This window comes from Dendrobates tinctorius, unplaced genomic scaffold, assembly GCF_039654945.1.
Source record: "Dendrobates tinctorius isolate UK_male_01 unplaced genomic scaffold, ASM3965494v1 ptg000178l, whole genome shotgun sequence".
Taxonomy (NCBI): Eukaryota; Metazoa; Chordata; class Amphibia; order Anura; family Dendrobatidae; genus Dendrobates; species Dendrobates tinctorius.
Window position 1 is genome coordinate 1,977,501 of NW_027361845.1, and position 22,993 is coordinate 2,000,493.

The 22,993-nt window shown below is 46.6% G+C and overlaps 1 protein-coding gene across 1 annotated transcript in view; it reads right to left on the reverse strand.

Annotated features, from left to right (window-relative positions):
• The window catches only part of VAMP2 (vesicle associated membrane protein 2), a 33,416-nt gene that overhangs the window by 276 nt on the left and 10,147 nt on the right, over positions 1-22,993 (reverse strand). Inside the window, exons 2-5 of the mRNA XM_073551635.1 lie at positions 2,654-2,768; positions 2,397-2,555; positions 1,422-1,473; positions 1-1,098 (exon numbers count right to left, since the gene is read on the reverse strand). The exon at positions 1-1,098 is cut by the window's left edge and continues 276 nt beyond it. Coding sequence (XP_073407736.1) covers positions 1,082-1,098; positions 1,422-1,473; positions 2,397-2,555; positions 2,654-2,768 — 343 coding nt within the window. The 3' untranslated portion in view covers positions 1-1,081. The remainder of the gene's footprint in view (positions 1,099-1,421; positions 1,474-2,396; positions 2,556-2,653; positions 2,769-22,993) is intronic.

The window sequence follows — 22,993 nt, forward strand, 5'->3', positions numbered from 1 at the left end:
ATGCAGGGTTTGGATGTCACGGGTGTAAGAAGGTGGGTCCTCGGGGTAAAAGGCGTCCTCTCTTATTTCAGTTATGGAGTAGTAAAAGTTGGGATTTGACACAGTTACCCATCATGGCATATACGGTTTACGAGGGGCAGTGTAATTTAGGAATTATACCCCATCGGGGGAAGGGGTAATACGAAGCATCCCATGCCACCTCGCAGTGCCACTTCCCTCCTAACGTGGCAAGGGGGCGGCTAGGAAGCTAACCTACCCTCGCTATTATCTCATGGCCCTCTCTGGGTCTCCACCTTGCTGATTCTGCCCCCTGCAAGGCAGAAAAACTAGGGCATGGGGGTGGGGGAAGCTTCTCCCCAATCCTTACACCATATCCCTCCAGATCAGTGGAAGCAAAAGGGGGTCCCCACCCTAAGTGCCCGACAAGCCGCATGGTGGAGCCTCCTGGGAAATCCAAGAGCCAGGGGTCCATTGCTTCAACCTTATCTATTGGCATAATAGGATGGGGGGTTGGGGGGATCTGAGGATTCATATATTATATATATTTTTATTTTATTTATTTTTTTTATTACACACATACTGTACACACACACGTAATTCTCCTCCATGAAATCCTCGAATTAACTTAAAAAAAATGGAAAAAAAAAAATGTTTTGAGAGGGCAGAGGAGGGGGGTATGTAAGAGACCAGTTTGGGGGTAATTGCCCCTCCCTCCCCCCTAGGGGCTGGGCGGGTCAGTGTATAAACATCACAGACACACAGCGTCACGGGAAAACGAGGGAACAGAAAAACCTGCACACGGACAAATTAAATATATATATGTATATGTGTGTGTATATATATAAGTTAGGGGGTCTCCAGTCATCGGGTATTTACATGGGAGAGAGCGAGAAGGGACGGCTTCTACACAACATGTCCCCACTTCCCTGTGTTTGGAGGGCAGGGGGGCGGGAGAGGCGGGAAAAAAAGGAGGGAATTATGTCGAGTTTTTGTCTGGTCCCAGCTGGGGGGTAGAGATGATGATAGATCCGGCGGAGGGGAGAAAAATTAGACAGAGACGGGGGAGAGAGATACGCGGTCCTTAGGTGCTGAAGTAAACTGGAAACAAAAAGGAAACACAGAGATGGTGGGGTGACAAAATGTCGGGGGGAGAGAGTAAGCAAGGCGAGGGGAGACAATAGGCAAGGCCGGGGTGTTATAAGAAAAAGGCATGGAGTGCAGAAAGGCGGGACGATGATGAAATGGAATGAGGTGATGAGAGAAAGAGAAAAAAGCAAGAGAAAAAGAAGAGGTTAGTACAGTCAGCCATGTATATATATATACATACAGCACAGATCACAGAAGCGGGTATACACACTATATATGCACACGCTGTATGTACACACACCTTATATACACGCCACAACACACACGACACTCACCAATAATTATGATGAGGATGATAGCGCATATCACTCCCATAATGATCATCATCTGAGGGAAGAAGAAAAAAAAATGGTGAAAGTTAGCCATGGCCGAGCAAACAACGGACAGTCACTGTGTGGGGACTTTAAAAAGGGCAAAATGGCAGTACAAAGGGCCGTACTGCACTCTACACCTAAGGCTGGCCTCAGACACCTACAGCTGGCCCAATCCCGATGCAGCAGATCGGCACAATCTCAACTCAGCAAACCAACCCGATCTCAATCAAGTAAGATTGGCCCAATCTCAGCCTGGCAAATCGGATTAATCTCAAACTGGTGGATTTGTCCCAATTTCGGTCAGGTGGATCAGTCCAATCTCAACCTGACAGATCGATGTAATCTCATTTCAGTGGATTCCACCGATCTTTATCTGGTAGATCGGATCAATTTCAAACCAGTGGATCGTCCCAATTTCAGTCTAGTGGATCAGGCCAATCTCAACCCGATAGATTGGGGTAATCTCATTCCGGTGGATCGTTACAATCTTAATCTGGTATAATGACCAAATTTAGAGACATTGGATTGATCTATTCTCAATTCAGTAAATCTACGCAATCTCAAGCCAGCAGATCAGTGAAATCTCCATCTAGAGGATCGTTCCAATCTCGAAACAGTGTATTGGCTCAATTTTGATCCGGTGGAATGGCCCAATCTCGACGGCCCAAAACAGACAATCCAAGTGTCAAATCTTCAAAGTGTTTTGGACCAACAGCACTTGGTACTTTTTGTGCCCTAGACTTCAGTCGTGGCCACTGTGGCAGATGTGGGCTTGTGACTTATCTAATGTCTAAATTAGGTGAACCTTAATTTATCTCTCCACCGAACAACTCCACCCATTCCCTCCAAAGTATCCCAATCTCAGCCACAGCTTTCGAGGTCATACCAGTGGTGGCCATAGCTTTGGAGAATCAGGTAGACCGCCTTTATACACACCTTGAGGTTCTTCCACCAGTACTTGCGCTTGAGTTTGGCCGCGCTGGTTTCAAACTGCGAGGCTCCGGCCTGCAGAGCGTCCGCGCGGTCATCCAACTCGGACAGCTTCTGATCTCGTTCCAAAACCTTGTCTACATTCACACGCATAATATCCACCACCTGTAGGGGAGGAGAACAGACATTGAGCGCACCCGGTCCGTCGTATAGATGGATGGATCTTCATGGTGTATTTCACACCTCCTGTCCTCAGTACTCACCTCATCGACCTGTGCCTGGGTTTGTTGGAGCCTCCTGTTGCTGGTAAGATTGGGGGGAGCTGGGGGTGCTCCACCTTCACCAGGGGCAGCGGGGGGACCAGCAGCTGGGGCAGACCTAAAAATAGAGAGAGAAAGCTTTGCTTCATATTACCATGTCCGGTGGGCCTAGCCCTTGATAATGTCTGCCATGGTTCCCTCAGAAGATTACCCAATATGGAGTCAACTTTGGAGTCAATCATTTACCATCTTTATCTGGGTGATGATAGCACGGAGGTTTGCAGCAGGAGCAAAAATAGCCACAGGATTGAGTTTAAGGTATAAATGAAGATCTAAATATATGCAATCTGGATAATCTGCCCACATTTACACACAGGGTTATATCTGTCCTGTAAATCTACGAGGTATAGGATCTGCAGATGGAGGGAACAGCAATGCGCGTCGGGGCACACATCGGAGGAGGAATGTTGTAACTTCAGCCGAGGCTGGTCATCGAGGAGGAAGATTTACATACACAGTATACACTTATTACATCCGATTCTACACTAACGTTATTATAATAAGATAATAAAGAATGAAACGTCAAAAACCACAAAAAGGTGATGAAACTGTAAACGGCACGAGGAAGAACAGGAGGAGGATGAAGATGGAAAGAAGGGAAAAAAAGACAAAAAAGGTAAAGAAAAGATCAAGCCGAAAAAAAGATAAAATAATAAAGATGACAAAAAAGCTAAAACAATTACAAAGTCAACAAAAAAAGATAAAAATGACAAGAAGGTGGAGATGAAAACACGGAAAAAAGGCAACAAAAAGGTAAATTAAAAAAGGGCAGCTGAAAAAGAGGTGAAGAGCAAGACGATAAAGAAGAGGAAGACAAAAAAGATAAAAACTACAAAAAAAGATAAAGAATGAAGGAAAGATAATGATGGAAATTACATTAAAGATCAAGGTGAACAAAAGGAAGATGTGACAACAAAAAAGTAAAAGACATAAATCAAGCAAGAAAAAAAAAAAAAGTGAAGAGGAGAAAACACAATAGAGAAGAGGAAAAGGGATAAAACTCCACAAAGAAGATGCTGAAGAAGGAAATATAATAAAGATGGAAATTACATTAATGATAAAGATGAAAACAAGACAAAAAAAAGACAGGAAAAGAAAAAGAAAAAGGTCAACAAAAAACTGACAAAGAGAAAGATGATAGAGATGAGAAAGAAGAAAAGATAAAATGAATATTATGTCAATGAAGAAGTTTATGAAAGTGACATGAAGATGGTAAAGATGAAGACAAGGAAAAGTATTAAAAAAAAAAAAAAGCATTAAAAAAGGTAAAAAAAAAAAAAAAAAAAAAAAAAAAGATGAAGAGAAAGTCAATAGAGAAAAGGAAGACAAACAAGGAAAAGACTCCACAAAGAAAATGATAAACAAAAAAGGAAAGATAATAAAGATGAAAATGACATTGATGAAGATGAGCACAAGGTAAACTAGGATAGCATAAAAAAAAAAAAAAAACACAAGAAAGCAAGAGCAAGCAAAACAAAGAACGAAGAAGAGAAAAATGATAGAGAACAGGAAGGAAAAAAAAAAAACAATAGAAAATCAACGAAGATGATGATAAAGATGGTGCCGAAAAATACGACAGAAGATGTGAGCAAGGAAGACCAGAAGAAGACGAGAAAACAGAAGGGAAGAAAGTGAAGACAAGAAAACAGAACAATGCCAATAAGAGGATATAATTTATCATCTATCATTCATCTAATCATCTATCAATCATCTATTATCTATCTATCATCTACCAATCATCTATTATCTATCTGTTACATATCTACGTCCTGCCCGCCATCTTCCTCATATATTAGTGCAGCTATAGAATCTCTTCCCATTAAGGGGTTAATTGTATAATTAATGAGCGCTGTGGATTACGAGCAGATATATTATATCTCACAGTCGGCCTCGTCGCCCCTCTGTGACGCGAGAGGAGACATCCAGATAATCTATATTATAGCCTCTTCATAAGCAATAATAGGAATACATCATGTGCGTGTCCCTATGACAACACTTCCTGCTTATGGGAACAGTGATTCACATCATCCAAACAGAATCCAGCTTTTATGATGAAAAAGAAAGAAGGGCAGATGCTGGGAGCCGCGTGCTGCGCAGTGTCCCCATGATAACACTGACTGAGCCACCCAAGCAGAGGATGGCTCCTGCTCCTCATGCTGGCATTTAAGTGTTGTCATAGGGATTCAAGTTTTCTTTTTTAATTCTTTTGAGGGAGACTTATTCCCAACAAAGTTTCATGGGAAAAAGGTATGCAAATGAGATAATCTCCAGAAGGGAGACCGTTATCCTATAATCCTGGAGGAGAGATCATTAGCCAACTACTAAAAGGATAGATTCTGGCTGATTGGTTGCTCCGAGGCCCAGTGTTCTTTATGGTAAAACATGAAGTGTTGTCATGGGGACATGAGATAATAATAGGATAGTATAGCTGGACATGAGGTCCTCTGGATTTGCTCTTTGCCATTCAGGATCCTAGGAAAGCTGGGTGCCGACCTCCTCTGGGGTCACAGGGGCCATGATAAACCCTCTGGTGACAATAATGACAGATGGCTAGGATGATCTCAGCACAATGACGGCCACCAATTCCTTGATTCCACGTCTATCATCCGGACCCCATAAATGTCGGTGTGCGTCACCAAAAGGGGAGCAAAAATATCCTTCATCGTGTAGGAAGTGATTCATCTGACTGCAGAGCAGCTTGTGCGACAGCCTGACACAGCGGAAGCCACGACGTGAGAAAAGGCAGAATGCCTGCCATACTGGGCTACTCCAGCTGCCACCCAGCTTTCCCAGACTCCTGAATGGCCTAGACATACAGATACGCCTCCAACACATATCCCGGTCACTTGGGGTGTCTAGGACAGTTGGGGAGACCGTATCTATAGTAATATACATGAGTCATGACCCAGCCACACACTGATACACCTCCAACACATATCCCGGTCACTCGGGGTGTCTAGGACAGTTGAGGCGATCCTTCCTGTAGAAATATACACGAGTTATCACCCAGCTTTCCCAGAAGCTGACAGTACTACCAGGTGGCTTTCCCCACCACTAGGCCCTGGCTGCCTGCTGCATTGAGCTATTCTGCAGTCTGGAGCTCCCTCTGGTGGCGCAGTGCATTATTGCGCCGCAGAGATCTGGATTTCTCATTATTGGCTGCCGCTGCCGACAGCTGAATCAGGACGACGCTCTGGCAGAGAAAACGTTTTGGAAAATGTAATTTCTTATGAGTCAGGGGAAAAAAAAAAAAAAAAATGATAATTTTTGCTGCGTAAAGAAAAATAAAATAAAAAATTGCCCATTAGCGGCAACAACACAAGAAAAGCACTGTTATAAATAACCTGCCGGGACCAATGCCGACTACCTGTGTCAGTATCTGCCTCATCTTATTACAAGGCCTGCTCCGCACAGTGACTTTAACCGAAAAATATCAGTCACAGGGTTTGCTTTTTTAATAAATGTGCCAATATTTCATATAGGTGCATTATCTAGTGCGGCGTAAAAGCCGAAGGTGAAAATGTCTAGTCCATGTGGCTAATCAAACACTGCGCTGTCTTACACAACATCAAAAATCTGATTGACAAGGCAAAATTTTGGTAAGTTCTTCCTACAAACATGTATAGCCCCTTTAAGAGCTAGCAAGATTTGTCTGACAGTCTGGCTGCTATGGATACATTGCCTAGCAACCGCATTCTATGAGATTGCCAGGCAGTACTTTCCTAGTGACCAGTCAGTCATGTAAGACGGATGATCTGACACTGAAAGAAGGAGGAAGGATGATGTAAAGCCAACTTTTCTCAATCCCTTTTGCCTAATTAATCAGATTTTTGTGATGGTACTTTAAGGTGGAGAAACCCTTTAAGCTGCAAACACCTCGGATGGCAGCCCCCTGAGCACAGGGAGGAGGTCGGCCATGACTGATTATTCTCCTCCTCCTTCCCCAATCTATATCAGATAGCTCCCTAACAGACAAGCTTCTTAAAGGTGTTCTCTCGCTTGCCATAAACATATATGTATACTTACCTGGTGTAAATGCCATAGTTCTCCTGAATCCGGAGATGTTTTTCTTTTCCTCCTACGCCTCTCCGTTCCCGAGATATGACCTCCGCTTCCCTGTGTGGAAGTCTAGTCTTTTTAGCTAAGTAGGTGTGATAGTCAAGAAAACGCCCACAGAGAGGAGTTGAGGACCCCGCCCACTTGATAATAAGACTAGACTTCCATACAGGGAAAAGGAGGCTATATCTCAGGAACGGAGAGGTGCAGGAAAAAAAGAAAAACATCGCCGGATTCAGAAAAACAGCAGCATTGACGCCAGGTAAAAAAAAAAAAAAAACATAGCACATTTATGGCAAATGACCGGTCCACTTTAAAAGGAAATTCCAAAATCATACAATGTGACATCTGTCTGATACGCCTTCTTACACAAATAAAGCTGGAAAAGATTTCATTTGAAGTGACATTATATCGATGTTCCTATGTGAAAGTGATAATAGCCAACACCTGACGGGGCAGCACGGTGGCTCAGTGGTTAGCACTGCAGCGCTGGAGTCCTGGGTTTGAATCCCTGGGTTTGAATCCCACCTTTAACATAGTAGAGGTGTGAAACTGCAGGGCTAAACCGCAGGAAAACCGCAGGTTATCCGCGCGGAAAAACTCGCAGCTGAATCTGCAACGTGTGCACATAGCCTAAAGCGCTGCAGAATATGTTTGAGCTGCGGAATATGCTAGTGCTATATAAAAATAAACATTATTAAAATAAAGATTATTATTAGATATGGCCTCCTGTTTCCCTAGTCCATGTAGCCAACTGGGGGTGGTCATATGGACCCACATAAACCAGAGGAGAATTACGCCCAGTTGGCAAATAAGACTAGATACATATATTATACAGGAAAGAGGCGGCCATATCTCAGGAACAGAGAGGCGCAGGAAGAAAAGAAAAACATCGCCGGATTCACGAGAACGGCATTTACAACAGGTTAAAAAAAATTACATATTTATGGCAAATGACAGATCCACTTTAAGCATGCTAAGGAGGAATTAAAAAAAGAAAAAACACCTACGTTATTACTATTAATAGAGGTGGGCTGTGACAACCTCTTTCCACTGTTCTAGAACTGGACATTTTGGGTTGAGTTACCCTTAGAGTGGGCCTATTATCCTGCCCAGTGAATAGGGGGTAAACCTTCTGCCTGAAAGAACCCTATGACAACACTGAGCTGCTGGGGATCATAAGTTGGACGTTTTGCCAGAGGGACGCATAAAGAGAAGTATTTTCAGCACAGAAGAGTGCTCGTGCCTAGAGAACAAGCACCGATGCTCGTGCCTAGAGAACAAGCACCGATGCTCGTGCCTAGAGTACAAGCACCGATGCTCGTGCCTAGAGTACAAGCACCGATGCTCGTGCCTAGAGTACAAGCACCGATGCTCGTGCCTAGAGTACAAGCACCGATGCTCGTGCCTAGAGTACAAGCACCGATGCTCGTGCCTAGAGTACAAGCACCGATGCTCGTGCCTAGAGTACAAGCACCGATGCTCGTGCCTAGAGTACAAGCACCGATGCTCGTGCCTAGAGTACAAGCACCGATGCTCGTGCCTAGAGTACAAGCACCGATGCTCGTGCCTAGAGTACAAGCACCGATGCTCGTGCCTAGAGTACAAGCACCGATGCTCGTGCCTAGAGAACAAGCACCGATGCTCGTGCCTAGAGTACAAGCACCGATGCTCGTGCCTAGAGTACAAGCACCGATGCTCGTGCCTAGAGAACAAGCACCGCTGCTCGTGCCTAGAGAACAAGCACCGATGCTCGTGCCTAGAGAACAAGCACCGATGCTCGTGCCTAGAGAACAAGCACCGATGCTCGTGCCTAGAGAACAAGCACCGATGCTCGTGCCTAGAGAACAAGCACCGATGTGTCATGTATTAGTATCACTCAGTTCTATCTATTATAGGGAAAATTAGGTAACAATCTTATTACATGTCCCATGGCGGCATAAGCCACATAAGTAGCCATTTTTGCTTTTTAAAACCCTGGAAAAGATGGGTGATTACCTCGCTGGGATCTATACTGCTAAAGCCCATTATGGCTACCAAAGAAACATGGCTACCCAGGGCCAGTGTAAGCGAAAGTGTGGCGGCAGACAAACAGGTTTCGGCCTCTATTATACAATATGTAATTCGCCCCTTTAGATATGATCACAGCCGGCATTATTGGAGCACAGACCCGATGACAAAGCAGTGCAGGATGTCTGGACCTCCGTGGTCTTCACACATCCTCGCATTTCATGCCTTCACCTCACAGGACGCACCGGAGGCGGCCATTTTGTGAGCCATCAGCATCTCAGTGTATTGATTTGCAGGTGCGGGACTACAACTTATTAATGATCTTATACGGCCGGGGGTGGGATATAGATTGCTCGTAAGCTCGTTATTATTGGTCCAGCCCACACAAAATGGCCGCTCTGGTCAGTAGCCTCCCGTTTCTATGGTGATGGTGAATGTCGGCTATGACTCAGCTTTTCCCAAAACTCTGAATTCAGAAACATTTTTCCCTGTTTTGAGGAAATTTGGATGACAGCAAGTCCACGGGCGTTACTACCACTGAGGTCAGCATGTCAGACAGATATGGGGCTGTGATGGCGGCCATGCAATCAAGACCTCGCTGCCTACATGAGGCGCCGCCTGGCGACCACAGGCTTCTCAATGGCTAATCTCAATACACCCCTGACATGCTGGAGGAATAGGCCCTTAGATCTGGCCGCTAGAGGAAGGACGTGCTGCAAAATCGGCAGCCATCATAGATCTCAGTTATTGGCAGGAAAGTGAGACTGCTAATGTGATTACATCCGTCAGGTCTGCGGCCATAGAGCACACCCGAAACAATACTCAACCCCCCAAATTGGGGTATACAGCCCCGTACACAAGCACTGTGGAGTATACAGTGTATGCAAGATGTATACAGCCCCGTACACATGCACTGTGGAGTATACAGCGTATACAAGATGTATACAGCCCCGTACACAAGCACTGTGGAGTATACAAGATGTATACAGCCCCGTGCACAAGCACTGTGGAGCATACAGCGTATACAAGATGTATACAGCCCCGTACACAAGCACTGTGGAGCATACAGCGTATACAAGATGTATACAGCCCCGTACACAAGCACTGTGGAGTATACAGCGTATACAAGATGTATACAGCCCCGTACACAAGCACTGTGGAGTATACAAGATGTATACAGCCCCGTGCACAAGCACTGTGGAGCATACAGCGTATACAAGATGTATACAGCCCCGTACACAAGCACTGTGGAGCATACAGCGTATACAAGATGTATACAGCCCCGTACACAAGCACTGTGGAGTATACAGCGTATACAAGATGTATACAGCCCCGTACACAAGCACTGTGGAGTATACAAGATGTATACAGCCCCGTGCACAAGCACTGTGGAGCATACAGCGTATACAAGATGTATACAGCCCCGTACACAAGCACTGTGGAGCATACAGCGTATACAAGATGTATACAGCCCCGTACACAAGCACTGTGGAGTATACAGCGTATACAAGATGTATACAGCCCCGTACACAAGCACTGTGGAGTATACAGCGTATACAAGATGTATACAGCCCCATACACAAGCACTGTGGAGTATACGGCGTATACAAGGTGAATACAACCCCGTGCACATGCACTGTGGGTATACGGCATATACAAGGTGTATAAAGCCCTGTACACATGCACTGTGGGTATACGGCATATACAAGGTGTATAAAGCCCCGTACACATGCACTGTGGGTATACGGCATATACAAGGTGTATAAAGCCCCATACACATGCACTGTGGGTTATACAGCGTACACAAAGTGAATAAAGCCCCATACACTGTGGGGTATACGGTATACACAAGGTGTATACAGTCCCGTACACATGCACTGTGGAGTATACGGCGTATACAAGGTGTATACAACCCCGTGCCAATGCACTGTGGGGTATACGGTGTATACAAGGTGTATAAAGCCCTGTACACATGCACTGTGGGTATACGGCATATACAAGGTGTATAAAGCCCCATACACTGTGGGGTATACAGCGTACACAAAGTGTATAAAGCCCCATACACTGTGGGGTATACGGCGTAATATGGAAAAATTTCCAGCATCCAGATCAGTAATTAGTTAAAAAAAAATTTTTTTATTCCTTTATTCCAAAATTTAAAAAAATCATAAGATTCTCCATCATGATAAGAGACGCATCAGGACGTGTAGTTGGACGCGTTTCGGACAAAAAACCAGTCCTTATTCTAAGACAACCTGTGGGGTATACGGTATACACAAGGTGTATACAGTCCCGTACACATGCACTGTGGAGTATACGGCGTATCTACGGTGTATACAGGCCATACACATGTACTGTGTGGTATGTGGTGTACAAAAGGTGTAAACAGCCCCGTACAAGTGCACTGTGGGGTATAAGGCATACACAAGGTGTGTACAGCCCCGTACATGTGCTGTCACGACGGGTGATTGAGGACCAGGGGCTCCTTCCCCTGTCTAGAGGACGCCCTAAGCTCGCTCTACTACCCAGGATACTTCTGAAGGTGAAGATGCCGGGGTCTCCACCCTTGCCTTATCTCCTGAGTTAGCCCTCTGTCTGTTCTCTTCCCCCACCCAGGGAAGAGGGGCGCTACTGTGCACCGTAGTACACCAGCCCGACAAACAAGGCAAACATTCACTGTGAGGTATACAGTCCCATACACATACAGTCATATGTTAAAGTTTGGGCACCCCTATTAATGTCAACCTTTTTTCTTTATAACAATTTTGGTTTTTGCAACAGCTATTTCAGTTTCATATATCTAATAACTGATGGACTCCGTTATATTTCTGGATTCAAATGAGGTTTATTGTACTAACAGAAAATGGGCAATCTGCATTTAAACAAAATTTGACCGCTGCAAAAGTATGGGCACCTCAACATAAAAGTGACATTAATATTTCGTAGATCCTCCTTTTGCAAAAATAACAGCCTCTAGTCGCTTCCTGTAGCTATTAATGAGTTCCTGGATCCTGGATGAAGGTATTTGTGACCATTCCTGTTTACAAAACAATTCCAGTTCAGTTAAGTTTGATGGTCGCCGAGCATGGACAGCCCGCTTCAAATCATCCCACAGATGTTCAATGATATTCAGGTCTGGGAACTGGGATGAACATTCCAGAACATTGTAATTGTTCCTCTACATGAATGCCTGAGTAGATTTGGAGTGGTGTTTTGGATCATTGTCTTGCTGAAATATCCATCCCCTGCGTAACTTCAACTTCGTCACTGATTCTTGCACATTATTGTCAAGAATCTGCTGATTCTGAGTTGAATCCATGCGACCCTCAACTTTAACAAGATTCCCGGTGCCGGCATTGGCCACACAGCCCCAAAGCATGATGGAACCTCCACCAAATTTTACTGTGGGTAGCAAGTGTTTTTCTTGTAATGCTGTGTTTTTAGCCTCCATGCATAACGCCTTTTTGTATGACCAAACAGCTCAATCTTTGTTTCATCAGTCCACAGGACCTTCTTCCAAAATGTAACTGGCTTGTCCAAATGTGCTTTTGCAGACCTCAGGCGACTGTTTGTGGCGTGCTTGCAGAAACGGCTTCTTTCGCATCACTCTCCCATACAGCTTCTCCTTGTGCAAAGTGCGCTGTATTGTTGACCGATGCACAGTGACACCATCTGCAGCAAGATGAGGCTGCAGGTCTTTGGAGGTGGTCTGTGGATTGTCCTTGACTGTTCTCACCATTCTTCTTCTCTGCCTTTCTGATATTTTTCTTAGCCTGCCACTTCTGGGCTTAACAAGAACTGTACCTGTGTTCTTCCATTTCCTTACTATGTTCCTCACAGTGGAAACTGACAGGTTAAATCTCTGAGACAACTTTTTGTATCCTTCCCCTGAAAAGCTATGTTGAATAATCTTTGTTTTCAGATCATTTGAGAGTTGTTTTGAGGAGCCCATGATGCCACTCTTCATAGGAGAATCAAATAGGAGAACTACTTGCAAGTGGCCATCTTAAATACCTTTTCTCATGATTTGATACACCTGGCTATGAAGTTCAAAGCTCAATGAGGTTACAAAACCAATTTATTGCTTCAGGAAGTCAGTAAAAAGTAGATAGGAGTGTTCAAATCAAGAAAATGATAAGGGTGCCCATACTTTTGCACCGGTCAAATTTTGTTTAAATGCAGATTGCACATTTTCTGTTAGTACAATAAACCTCATTTGAGTCCAGAAATATAACTGAGTCCATCAGTTATTAGATATATGAAACTGAAATAGCTGTTGCAAAAACAAAAATTGTTATAAAGAAAAAAGGTTAACATTAATAGGGGTGCCCAAACTTTAACATATGACTGTACACTGTGGGGTATTCGGTGTATACAGCCTCATACATTTGCACTGTGAGGTATACAGCGTATTCCTGTGAAGGAAAGTGGTGGAATGCTGGAAATCACTAGACAGAGACGTCACGGATCTGCAAATGATGGAAAAATGACATTTTCTGAATCTCTGGATTTCTTCAGTCTTGAGTCTGAGCCATGTGCAGAAATCCTGGCTCTTACCGCCCGGCATGGATGTGTGCACTGACCTCACCCCACTGGTCCCACAGGCCATCATGGTGCAGAGCCAAAGGGTGATAGCAGCTGGAATGGAGGTCTGTCCTCTTCGACAATGAGTTCTGCTTTCATCTTGGACGCGATGACAGCTGGAGATTGGTCTGGAGACCACGTGGACAACACCATGAAGAGGCCTTCACAAGGGAACGTCACACCGGTCCTACTCCCAGGATTACGGTGTGGGGTGGTATAATGTACGGTACCCGGACCCTCTAGTCTCCATTCCCAATGCACTAAAAGCTCAGCATTACATTGATTAGGTGGTGGAACCAGTGGGGCGGCCATTCCTCCACAGTGTCCCAGGAGCCATTTTTCTACACGACAACCCCAGGCCACATCTTGCTGGAGCTACTGTGAGCAGCCTGTGTGGCCTAAACCAGCTCCCACAGCTACAGCGTCTCCGGACTGGTCTCCCATCGAGCACATGGTTGGTGCTTACACGGGAGCTGCCAGCAGTGGATCTTGATGATTGGTATATTCAGCGGCAGAACCTTCCTCACATGACCATTAATAACCTCGTGCTGTGATTTCTGCACGTGGCTCAGACTCCAGACTGAAGAACCCAGACGTTTAGGCCCTGTGCACACGGTGCAGATTCTGCTGCGGATCCGCAGTGGATTTGCCGCTGCGGATCTGCAGCAGAACTGCAGGTGATGTACAGTACCATTAAAGTCTATGTAAAAAAAAAAAAAAAAAAAAAAAAGAAACTGCTGTGCACATGCTGCGGTTTTTTCCGCGAGGTTTTTGTGCGGGAAAAAAAAAAAAAGCAGCATGTCACTTCTTTTGTGCGGTTTTGCTGCAGTTTTCCACCTGCTCCATTCTACAAATCCGCAGGTGGAAAACCGCACAAAAACCGCAAAAAAAAAAAAGGGAATAAATCCACAGGAAAAATGCAGGTCTTTTGACCCGCGGATTTAGTAAAATCCGCGGGAGGATCCGCACTGTGTGCACATAGCCTTAGAGAATGAAGTCTCCATTCTTCCATCATTTGCTGATCAGTGACATCTCCATCCAGTGATTTCCATCGCTCCACTACTTTTTCCTTTTTTCTGTTACAATTGCAATGTTAAGGACTGTCTGTATGGGTGGGATGGGGTCAGTTATTTAAGGATATGAAGCAGTGCATATCCCTTTAAGAACATGTCCTCCCTCTGTCCCATAATGTTGCATACATGGGGCGGTGTGTGGTTCGTCACCCTTGATCATCAAGAATACCCTGTAAGTCCCCAGTCCTCCCCGCATACCTGTATGGTATAATCTGAGTGTACATACCGTGTATATACTGTGATCCGCGTGTATACGGTCCCTGTATCCCCTCCTCCCTGCCATTTATACTGACGACCCTACACAACCCACAACCCCCTTTGTCTGGCAGTATAATGGTGTCATCTTGTGCCATTAGTCTGAAAATTAGCCCTTAATATAACCGTCACCTCGCCAACACTGATTATATGCCGATATACAGCGCTGCGCAAACGTTTCATGCAGGTGTGGAAAAAATGCTGCAGAGCAAGAAGCTTTCATTATAGAGGTGGTAAGAGATTGTATTATCAATTCGGAAAACACAAAAGGAATGAAGAGAAATGTAAATCCCATCAGTATCTGGAGACCGCCCGTCGGCCCCCGTCATCAGTATCTGGAGACCGCCCGTCGGCCCCCGTCATCAGTATCTGGAGACCGCCCGTCGGCCCCCGTCATCAGTATCTGGAGACCGCCCGTCGGCCCCCGTCATCAGTATCTGGAGACCGCCCGTCGGCCCCCGTCATCAGTATCTGGAGACCGCCCGTCGCCCCCGTCATCAGTATCTGGCGACAGCACGTCGCCTCCATCATTAGTGTCTGGGTGACCGCCCGTCACCTCCATCATTAGGATCTGGGTGACCGCCCGTCGCCTCCATCACTTCTTCTTGTCACTTGCACAGTTTGTGAAGGATCTCAGCAGGAGGTTGTGCCAAACATCTTGGAGCCCTGACCCCAGATCTCCTGTGTAAGAGGCTTGTGCGGATCCTTCTGTCTCTTCATGTGATCCCAGACGAGATGATGTGAGATCAGAGCTCTGTGGGGGGTCGGATCATCACCTCCAGGACTCCTGGTTATTAAGAACATTGGCTCTCTGTTTGGGGTCGTTGTCCGGCTGCAGAAAACATTTGAAGCCAATCAGACGCCTCCTGATGGTATCACATGAATGGGTAAGTATCTGCCTTTATTTCTGAGCACTGGGGACACCAAAAAAATTTTCAACGTTGAGGACCGTAGACCGAGTGGTCGACCAAGGAAACTTAGTGCAGCAGATGAAACACACATGCAACTTCTCTGCAACATCAGAAGCTGTCCAGCAGTTCCATCAGTTCAGATCTAACAATAGCCAGTGGCACTCAGGTACACAAACCTACTGTTCAGAGAAGCCTGACCGAAATTGATCATCATGAAAGAATTGTGGTCAAAAAACAATATGGAACAAGACTGAGCAACTCAACTATGTATGAAAACAGAGAAACTGTGGTGCAGAAAAATGTCAGCAAGTGATGTGACTGATGGGTCACAATGTGAAATGTTTGGCTGTAACAGACAGAAGATTGTTAATAATGAGGGTCTGCAGGGACAGTGGAGCAAGATGGATGGTCCATAAAAGTCTGGAGTGGCATTTCACTAAATTAACTTGATGGTTTAGTCAGGATTAATGGTGCCCTCAATGCTGAAAAAATCCTATCAGATACTTCTCCTTCATGTCATACCATCATGAGGGGTCTGATCGGTTCTAAATTTATTCTGCAGCTGGACAACGACCTCAAAAATCCAGCCAATGACATTAACAACAAAGAGACCTGAGGGTGATGATCCGGCCCCCACAGAGCTCTGATCTCAAATCATGTCTGCCTGGGATCACATCAAGAGACAGAAGGATCCGTACAAGTCTCATACACAGGAGATCTTGGGTCAGGGCTACAAGATGTTTGGAACAACTTCCTGCTGAGATCTTTCACAAACAGTGCAAGTGACAAGAAGTAGTGATGGAGAAGACGGGCGGTCACCAGATACTGATGGTGGAGGAGGCGAGCGGTCTCCAGATACTGATGGTGGAGGAGGCGAGCGGTCACCAGATACTGATGGTGGAGGAGGCGAGCGGTCACCAGATACTGATGGTGGAGGAGGCGAGCGGTCACCAGATACTGATGGTGGAGGAGGCGAGCGGTCACCAGATACTGATGGTGGAGGAGGCGAGCGGTCACCAGATACTGATGGTGGAGGAGGCGGGCGGTCACCAGATAATGATGGTGGAGGAGGCGGGCGGTCACCAGATACTGATGGTGGAGGAGACGGGCGGTCACCAGATACTGATGGTGGAGGAGACGGGCGGTCACCAGATACTGATGGTGGAGGAGACGGGCGGTCACCAGATACTGATGGGATTTACATTTCTCTTTTGTTTATTCACTTTGCATTTTGTAAATTGATAATAAAATACCATTAACACTTCTATTTCTGAAAACCTTCTTACTTTGCAGCATTTATTCCACACCTGCCTAAAAGTTTTGCACAGTGCTGTGTGTGAGGGATGAGCACGCTGTAACACCACAGCTCGGCCCCGGACCGGCGTGTGCTGCACCAATACCAGACCTAGCGCAGCATATGGAGGGTTTGTGAAGATCTGACCATGTGTGATTGTAAGGAGGTAGCGGAGGACCTCGGTGCTCCCTTGTGCACTTACAATTACCAATGTATTGCCTTGCACTGTCTTTATATCGTGTAATGTGAGGAGTTCCCCTTTAAGTGTCTGTGTGTTGCACTAAGTTAGGGACAGTTAAGAGTTAAAATGTGGGCTGGACTAGCAGCCAGAAAAAGGCGGCAGGAAGCTGCTGCTGGTGGTGGAGTACCCCGGGCACATGTGCCCAAAGGAGACACATAACCACGACATTGCCAGACCCCAGGGGGGGGAATAGAATCTGCTGCCCCAGGACCCACGGACAGTGAGGTGGGCACAGGACTGTGCGAGTGCCTGGCCGAAGGGATTATTAGCGTCCAGATACCGGCGAGTGAGTCGTCATTACCTCTGATCGTGGACTGTGGCTGATACTGAGACGGACGCACCTAACAGTAGGGAAAGAGCAGAAAGTTTCTATCATATTTTCTTCAATTACCTTTTTCTACCTCGTTTATCCTACTAAAATAAAAGTTATCCCTGTTGGATTACTCCTGCGACCCTGGACTGTGATTGCCTGGACTGCAGTAGCTGGGAAGAAGAGGTATCCCGTGAGGGAAGCGGTGTCCGTCCTGTGTTTCATGTACAGGGGGCCGGGGTGTCCGTGGACTGTTTTGTGGGTGAACACGGTCAGGACTGCCACCACCACGGTATCTACCTTGTTACATTTTGGCATAGTCGGCAGGATGGACCCCCACAACTCTGAAGGTCTGTGCACACGGTGCGGTTTCTACTGCGGATCCGCAGCGGATTTGCCGCTGCGGATCTGCAGCAGAACTGCAGGTGATGTACAGTACCATTAAAGCCTATATAAAAAAAAAAACCCGCTGTGCACATGCTGCGGATTTTTCCGCAGAAAAAAAAAAAAGCAGCATGTCACTTTTGTGCGGTTTTGCTGCAGTTTTCCACCTGCTCCATTCTACAAATCCACAGGTGGAAAACCGCACAAAAACGGCAGAGAAACCGCAAAAAAAAATGTACAAATCCGCAGGAAAAATGCAGGTCATCTGCCCTGCGGATTTAGTAAAATCCGCCCGGAAAAATCTGCGGGAGGATCCGCACCGTGTGCACATAGCCTGAGAGTAATGGAAGGAATGCCTGAGACTATTGACTATGAATTTGGGACTTGTGTCTTGTTGCCCACCGTGACAGAATTGCAGACGGCAGCCGACAGGGATTACAAGATGGCGCTGACCGTGGCCGAAAAGATGGCGGCCGTTGGCACGAAAAGTAAGCAGGAGGCTGCCTGTCGTGGGCGTCAAAGAAGCATTTTGGCGCCGAAAGGAAAAAAACCAAGACCCTTTGAGAAGAATGCCCGCCCTAAATGCATGCGGGCGAAGAAAGAGTTCCGGCACGTGCAGCAGAACCTAAGGAAACGGGTGGAACAGAGAAGTGTGGTCCCGCCCACGAATAGGTGGAACCCGAAGAAGTCAGACAGCATGCTTGTCAACAAGACGCCATTACCTGTTGACATGGAGAGGCGCAGTATGTCGTACCGCAGCAGCATTGGCCGCTAGGATTGGAGGCGATCCAAGGCCCAGGCGGAGTCGGGACTGCGCTTCGAGGCCTGGTGGTCGGAAGAACAGGAGGCGCAGCCCTTGTTGCGGCGAACGCATAGGCAACCGGTAGAGGTCAAGGAGGATGAAGAGCTGGAGATGCCCCGACAGGAGCCTGAAGGAGTGCAGAGGACATTTGAGGCAGCCCTGCGAGGAATCATGGAGGTCGCGCTGACCAACCCGGGCGGCCACGTGAGAGGACTGTCATCGGGCACGGCAGTGAGTAAAGACCCCCACACCCAGCTGTCTCACCACCTCACTGTCTGCCCACCTGCTTCCCGTGGCCCCGCCGTCTTTACTGGAGCCGTCCCGTCGGCCACTTCCGACGTCATCCTCAGCTGCAGCGATGGCCCCTGCGCTTCCCCAGGTCACATCCATTCCGGCTGACACCCACGGCATGGGTGTGGAGGAACTTCGTACTTCTACGGCTGCAGAGACCTGATGGATTCACAAGGTCATTCGGGAAAAGAGGCGGCGGGAGTGCCGTAACTATCGTCCAAGAGCTGCAGCGCCCCGGCCGAGGAACTGCAGCAGGCCGGATGACCCGCGGTGTGGTCCGGTATCTCAACCGGAGCAGGGGCTACAGATTTTTACAGGAACTGGAGACCGAAGCCAAAGTCTACATCAATGCCCTGTCCCTCATGTTCCGTGGTCCTCTATGGAAGGGGGATTACATGGCCTTCATTAAGGAACAAGGACCCTGCGGGCCCTACGCCGTGGCCATAAAACTGGCCTCCGATTGGGAGGCCAAGGCACTGCAGGAGGCTCAGCATGTGGAACGGCCGGTTGCCACGGCCTCAGTTGCTACAGAGGTGCAGGATGAAGCGGCGCCTCCACACAGTGAGGCGGCCGCAAATGTGACAGCGGAGCCATAGGCTACAGGAGCTGCGAGACCACGACTGGAGGGAGTGTGGAGCTGCAGGAACAGTGGAGACTCCTCCTCCAGTGGGTCCTCATCTCACGTTTACGTAGTGGTGTAGGGCCCGAATGCGACTCACTACGCAAGTCACCATCTCAGGGGCCGTTCAGAGCAGACTGAAAGGCCCCTTTAATAAAATTGCATTGATGCCGGTTGCACCCAGAAAAAAATTATATATACCAGGGACTGTTCTGCATCTCTGAAGGGGCAAGGAGCCCAGGATGGCATCGAAGGACTATGGCGTCTAACGAAGCCACCAGTTAATGGCCATGACTAGTTGTGTTCCCCTCCTCCCAGTTTTTGTTTACACCCGTTGGTGCTTCCCTTGCTGAATCACAGGACCAAAACCCCATGGGGGGGTAGCTATGGTGGACTTTGGGTATGGCTGTTACAGAACTGTGTGTCTGGACCCCTGGTGAAATGCGGCCCACCACCGTTTAAGGGAATGTGGTCCAATGAAAGGAGGGAAGCTGCTTGGTCTGCACAGGGCCCATATGCGTTAAAGGGCCATTGGGCCGGGGACGAACATGTTTAGAGGAGGGAGGGGTGTAAGGAGGTAGCAGAGGACCGCAGCGCTCGCTCTCTCCTTCCCGTGTGCCCCCCGTGCACTTTATGTAAATATCTTACAATTACTAATAAATTGCCTTCCACTGTGTTTATATCGTGTAATGTGGGGAGTTCCCCTTTAAGTGTCTATGTGTTGCACTAAGTTAGGAACAGTTAGGAGTTAAAATGTGGGCTGGACTAGCAGCCAGAAAAAGGCAACAGGAAGCTGCTGCTGGTGGGGTACCCCGGTACCCAAGGGAAACAGGTAACCACGACAAGGACATTGCCAGACCCCAGGAGGGGATAGAATCTGCTGCCCCGGGACCCACAGACAGTGAGGTGGGCACAGGAATGTGCGAGTGCCCCGCCGAAGGGATTATAAGCGTCCAGATACCGGCGAGTGAGTCGTCACTACCTCTGATCGTGGACTGTGGCTGATACTGAGACGGACGCACCTAACAGTAGGGAAAGAGCAGAAAATGTCTACCATATTTTCTCCAATTACCTTTTACTACCTTGTTTATTATTTATATAGCACCATTGATTCCATGGTGCTGTTCATGAGAAGGGGTTACATACAAATTACAGATATCACTTACAGTAAACAAACTAAATCACAGACTGATAGTGGGGGGAGGACCCTGCCCTTACATGCTACAGGATGGTGGGGAAGGAGACAGTAGGTTGGTGGATTGCATTATCTTACAATAATAAAAGTTATCCCTGTTGGATTACTCCTGCAACCCTGGACTGTGATTGCCTGGACAGCAGTAGCTGGGAAGAAGAGGTATCCCATGAGGGAAGCGGGGTCCGTCCTGTGTTTCACGTACAGGGGGCCGGGGTGTCCGTGGACTGTGTTTTGTGGGTGAACTCGGTCAAGACTACCACCACCCCGGTGTCTACCTGGTTGCATGATCTCTGCGCTCCTCACTGATATAGCCATGTGGATGGTGTGAGTGACACCCTATATACAAGGTCCTGGGACACAGACACCATCCTATGTAGTGACCTGTCATTGCAGTGAGTTGGGGTCAGTCATTGCGACACCTATAGGGTAGTCTCAAATAGATAAGTGGCTGCAGGAGAAAGACAAGGCAGGTATTGTGGGCCCCCTAACCAGTTGACCATTAGAAATAACATAAAAAAATAAGTTATTCATTCTCATTTTTTTTTATTGCATTTTTGTATTTATTTTTATGGAATTATTTTTTTGCCCTAGCACTAAACCTAACCCTATCCCTTGTCCAATCCCTAACCCTAGTCTTAGCGATAATCCTAACAGTAAACCTAGTCTTAATTCTAATTAGAAAAAGTTTATTAGCCTGGCACTAATCCTAGCCCTAACTCTAGCACCATTATTAACTTTAGTCCTAGCCCTACTCTTATCCCTAACCTTAGCCCAAGCCATATTCCTAACCCTTCCTTAGTCCCGAGCCTACTCCTAACCCTAGCGCTAACCTCACTGTAGTCTTAACCCTAGAAGTATATAAAAACTTAGTGCCCGATTCATTATAGCATTTGTGTGTTTTCATTGTTTAAAGTGTTTTTTTTTTTTTTTTTTTTTACATGTTTTCCATTTGCGCCTAATTCTTCATTTAATTTGCACCTTTCTTAAACTCTATTTTCGATGTGTTCGCCTGCTTTGTTTTTTTCCTCTCACCATTATGGGTGGGCCTTGGTCTTTCCAGTAATTTACTATTTGCGACTTTTAAAACAAAAAACCGCAAGAGTTGATGCAAGTGAGCTCCAGTCCCCCCTGCCCCCCACCGGAGCGATTTAGTTTATCATCAGCTACTGCACTCTGCATTGGCAGCTACCAAGATAACAAAGCTCTCCAACATGAGAGCTCTGTTATCTCGGTCACAGGCCATTCAAGGCTCATCTTGACTGCTGCTCTTTGCATAGGACCCTAGTAGTCAAAGGAGCCACTGGCTAATCATATAAGTACTCACTGTACCAATCCAACAAGAATCAGTGGGGGTCGGGGCAACGGTTTGCACCTCTATAGAATTTGCCACCCGAGTCAACAGCCCTTGTGGACTCCCCTACACTACACCAAACGCCATGAAGGGGGTATTCTGTATCCATTGGGTCTAGTTGGGTGACAACAGGCTCTAGATTTGTGCATTGGACGGTACTGTGCAAACGTTTTAGGCATGGGTGGAAAGTAAGACTGTTTTCATCAATAGAAGTGTTAATAGTTCATTTTTATCAATCAATAAAATGTAAAGTGAGTGAACAAAAAAAAGTATAAAGCCCATCAGTATCTGGTGACCGCCCGTCGTCTCTATCACTTCCTCTAATTTCACTTGTCACTTGTATAGTTTTTGCGTTTTTGAATGAAGGTTGTTCCAAACATCTTGGAGACCAGACCCCATATCTTGTGTATGAGGCTTGTGCGGATCCTTCTGCCTCTTCATGTGGTCCTAGACAGACGGGATGATGTGACATCAGGGCCCTTTGGGGGCCGGATCATCACTTCCAGGACTCCTCGGTCTTATTGACATTGACCAGATGTTTGGGGTCACTGTCCTATTGCAGAAGTCGGTCAGACGTCTCCTGATGGAAGTACATGATGTGTAAGTATCTGCCTGTATTTCTCAGCACTGAGGACACCAAGAAATACGTAGATGGTAGACGCAGTGCTTGGCCAAGGAAACTTAGTGCAGCAGATGAAGACACATGCTACTTCCCTTCGAAATAGGAAGATGTCCAGCAGTGCCATCAGCTCAGAACTGGCCCAGCCCTGTGACCCAGCTACACCCAGAAGTGGCCTTCATTGAAGAATAAGACTTAAAAAAAAAAAAAAGAGAACATACCTTCTACATGGAATCAAGAAAAAGTGACTCAACTACATATGAAAACATCAGAAAATGAGGTGCAGAA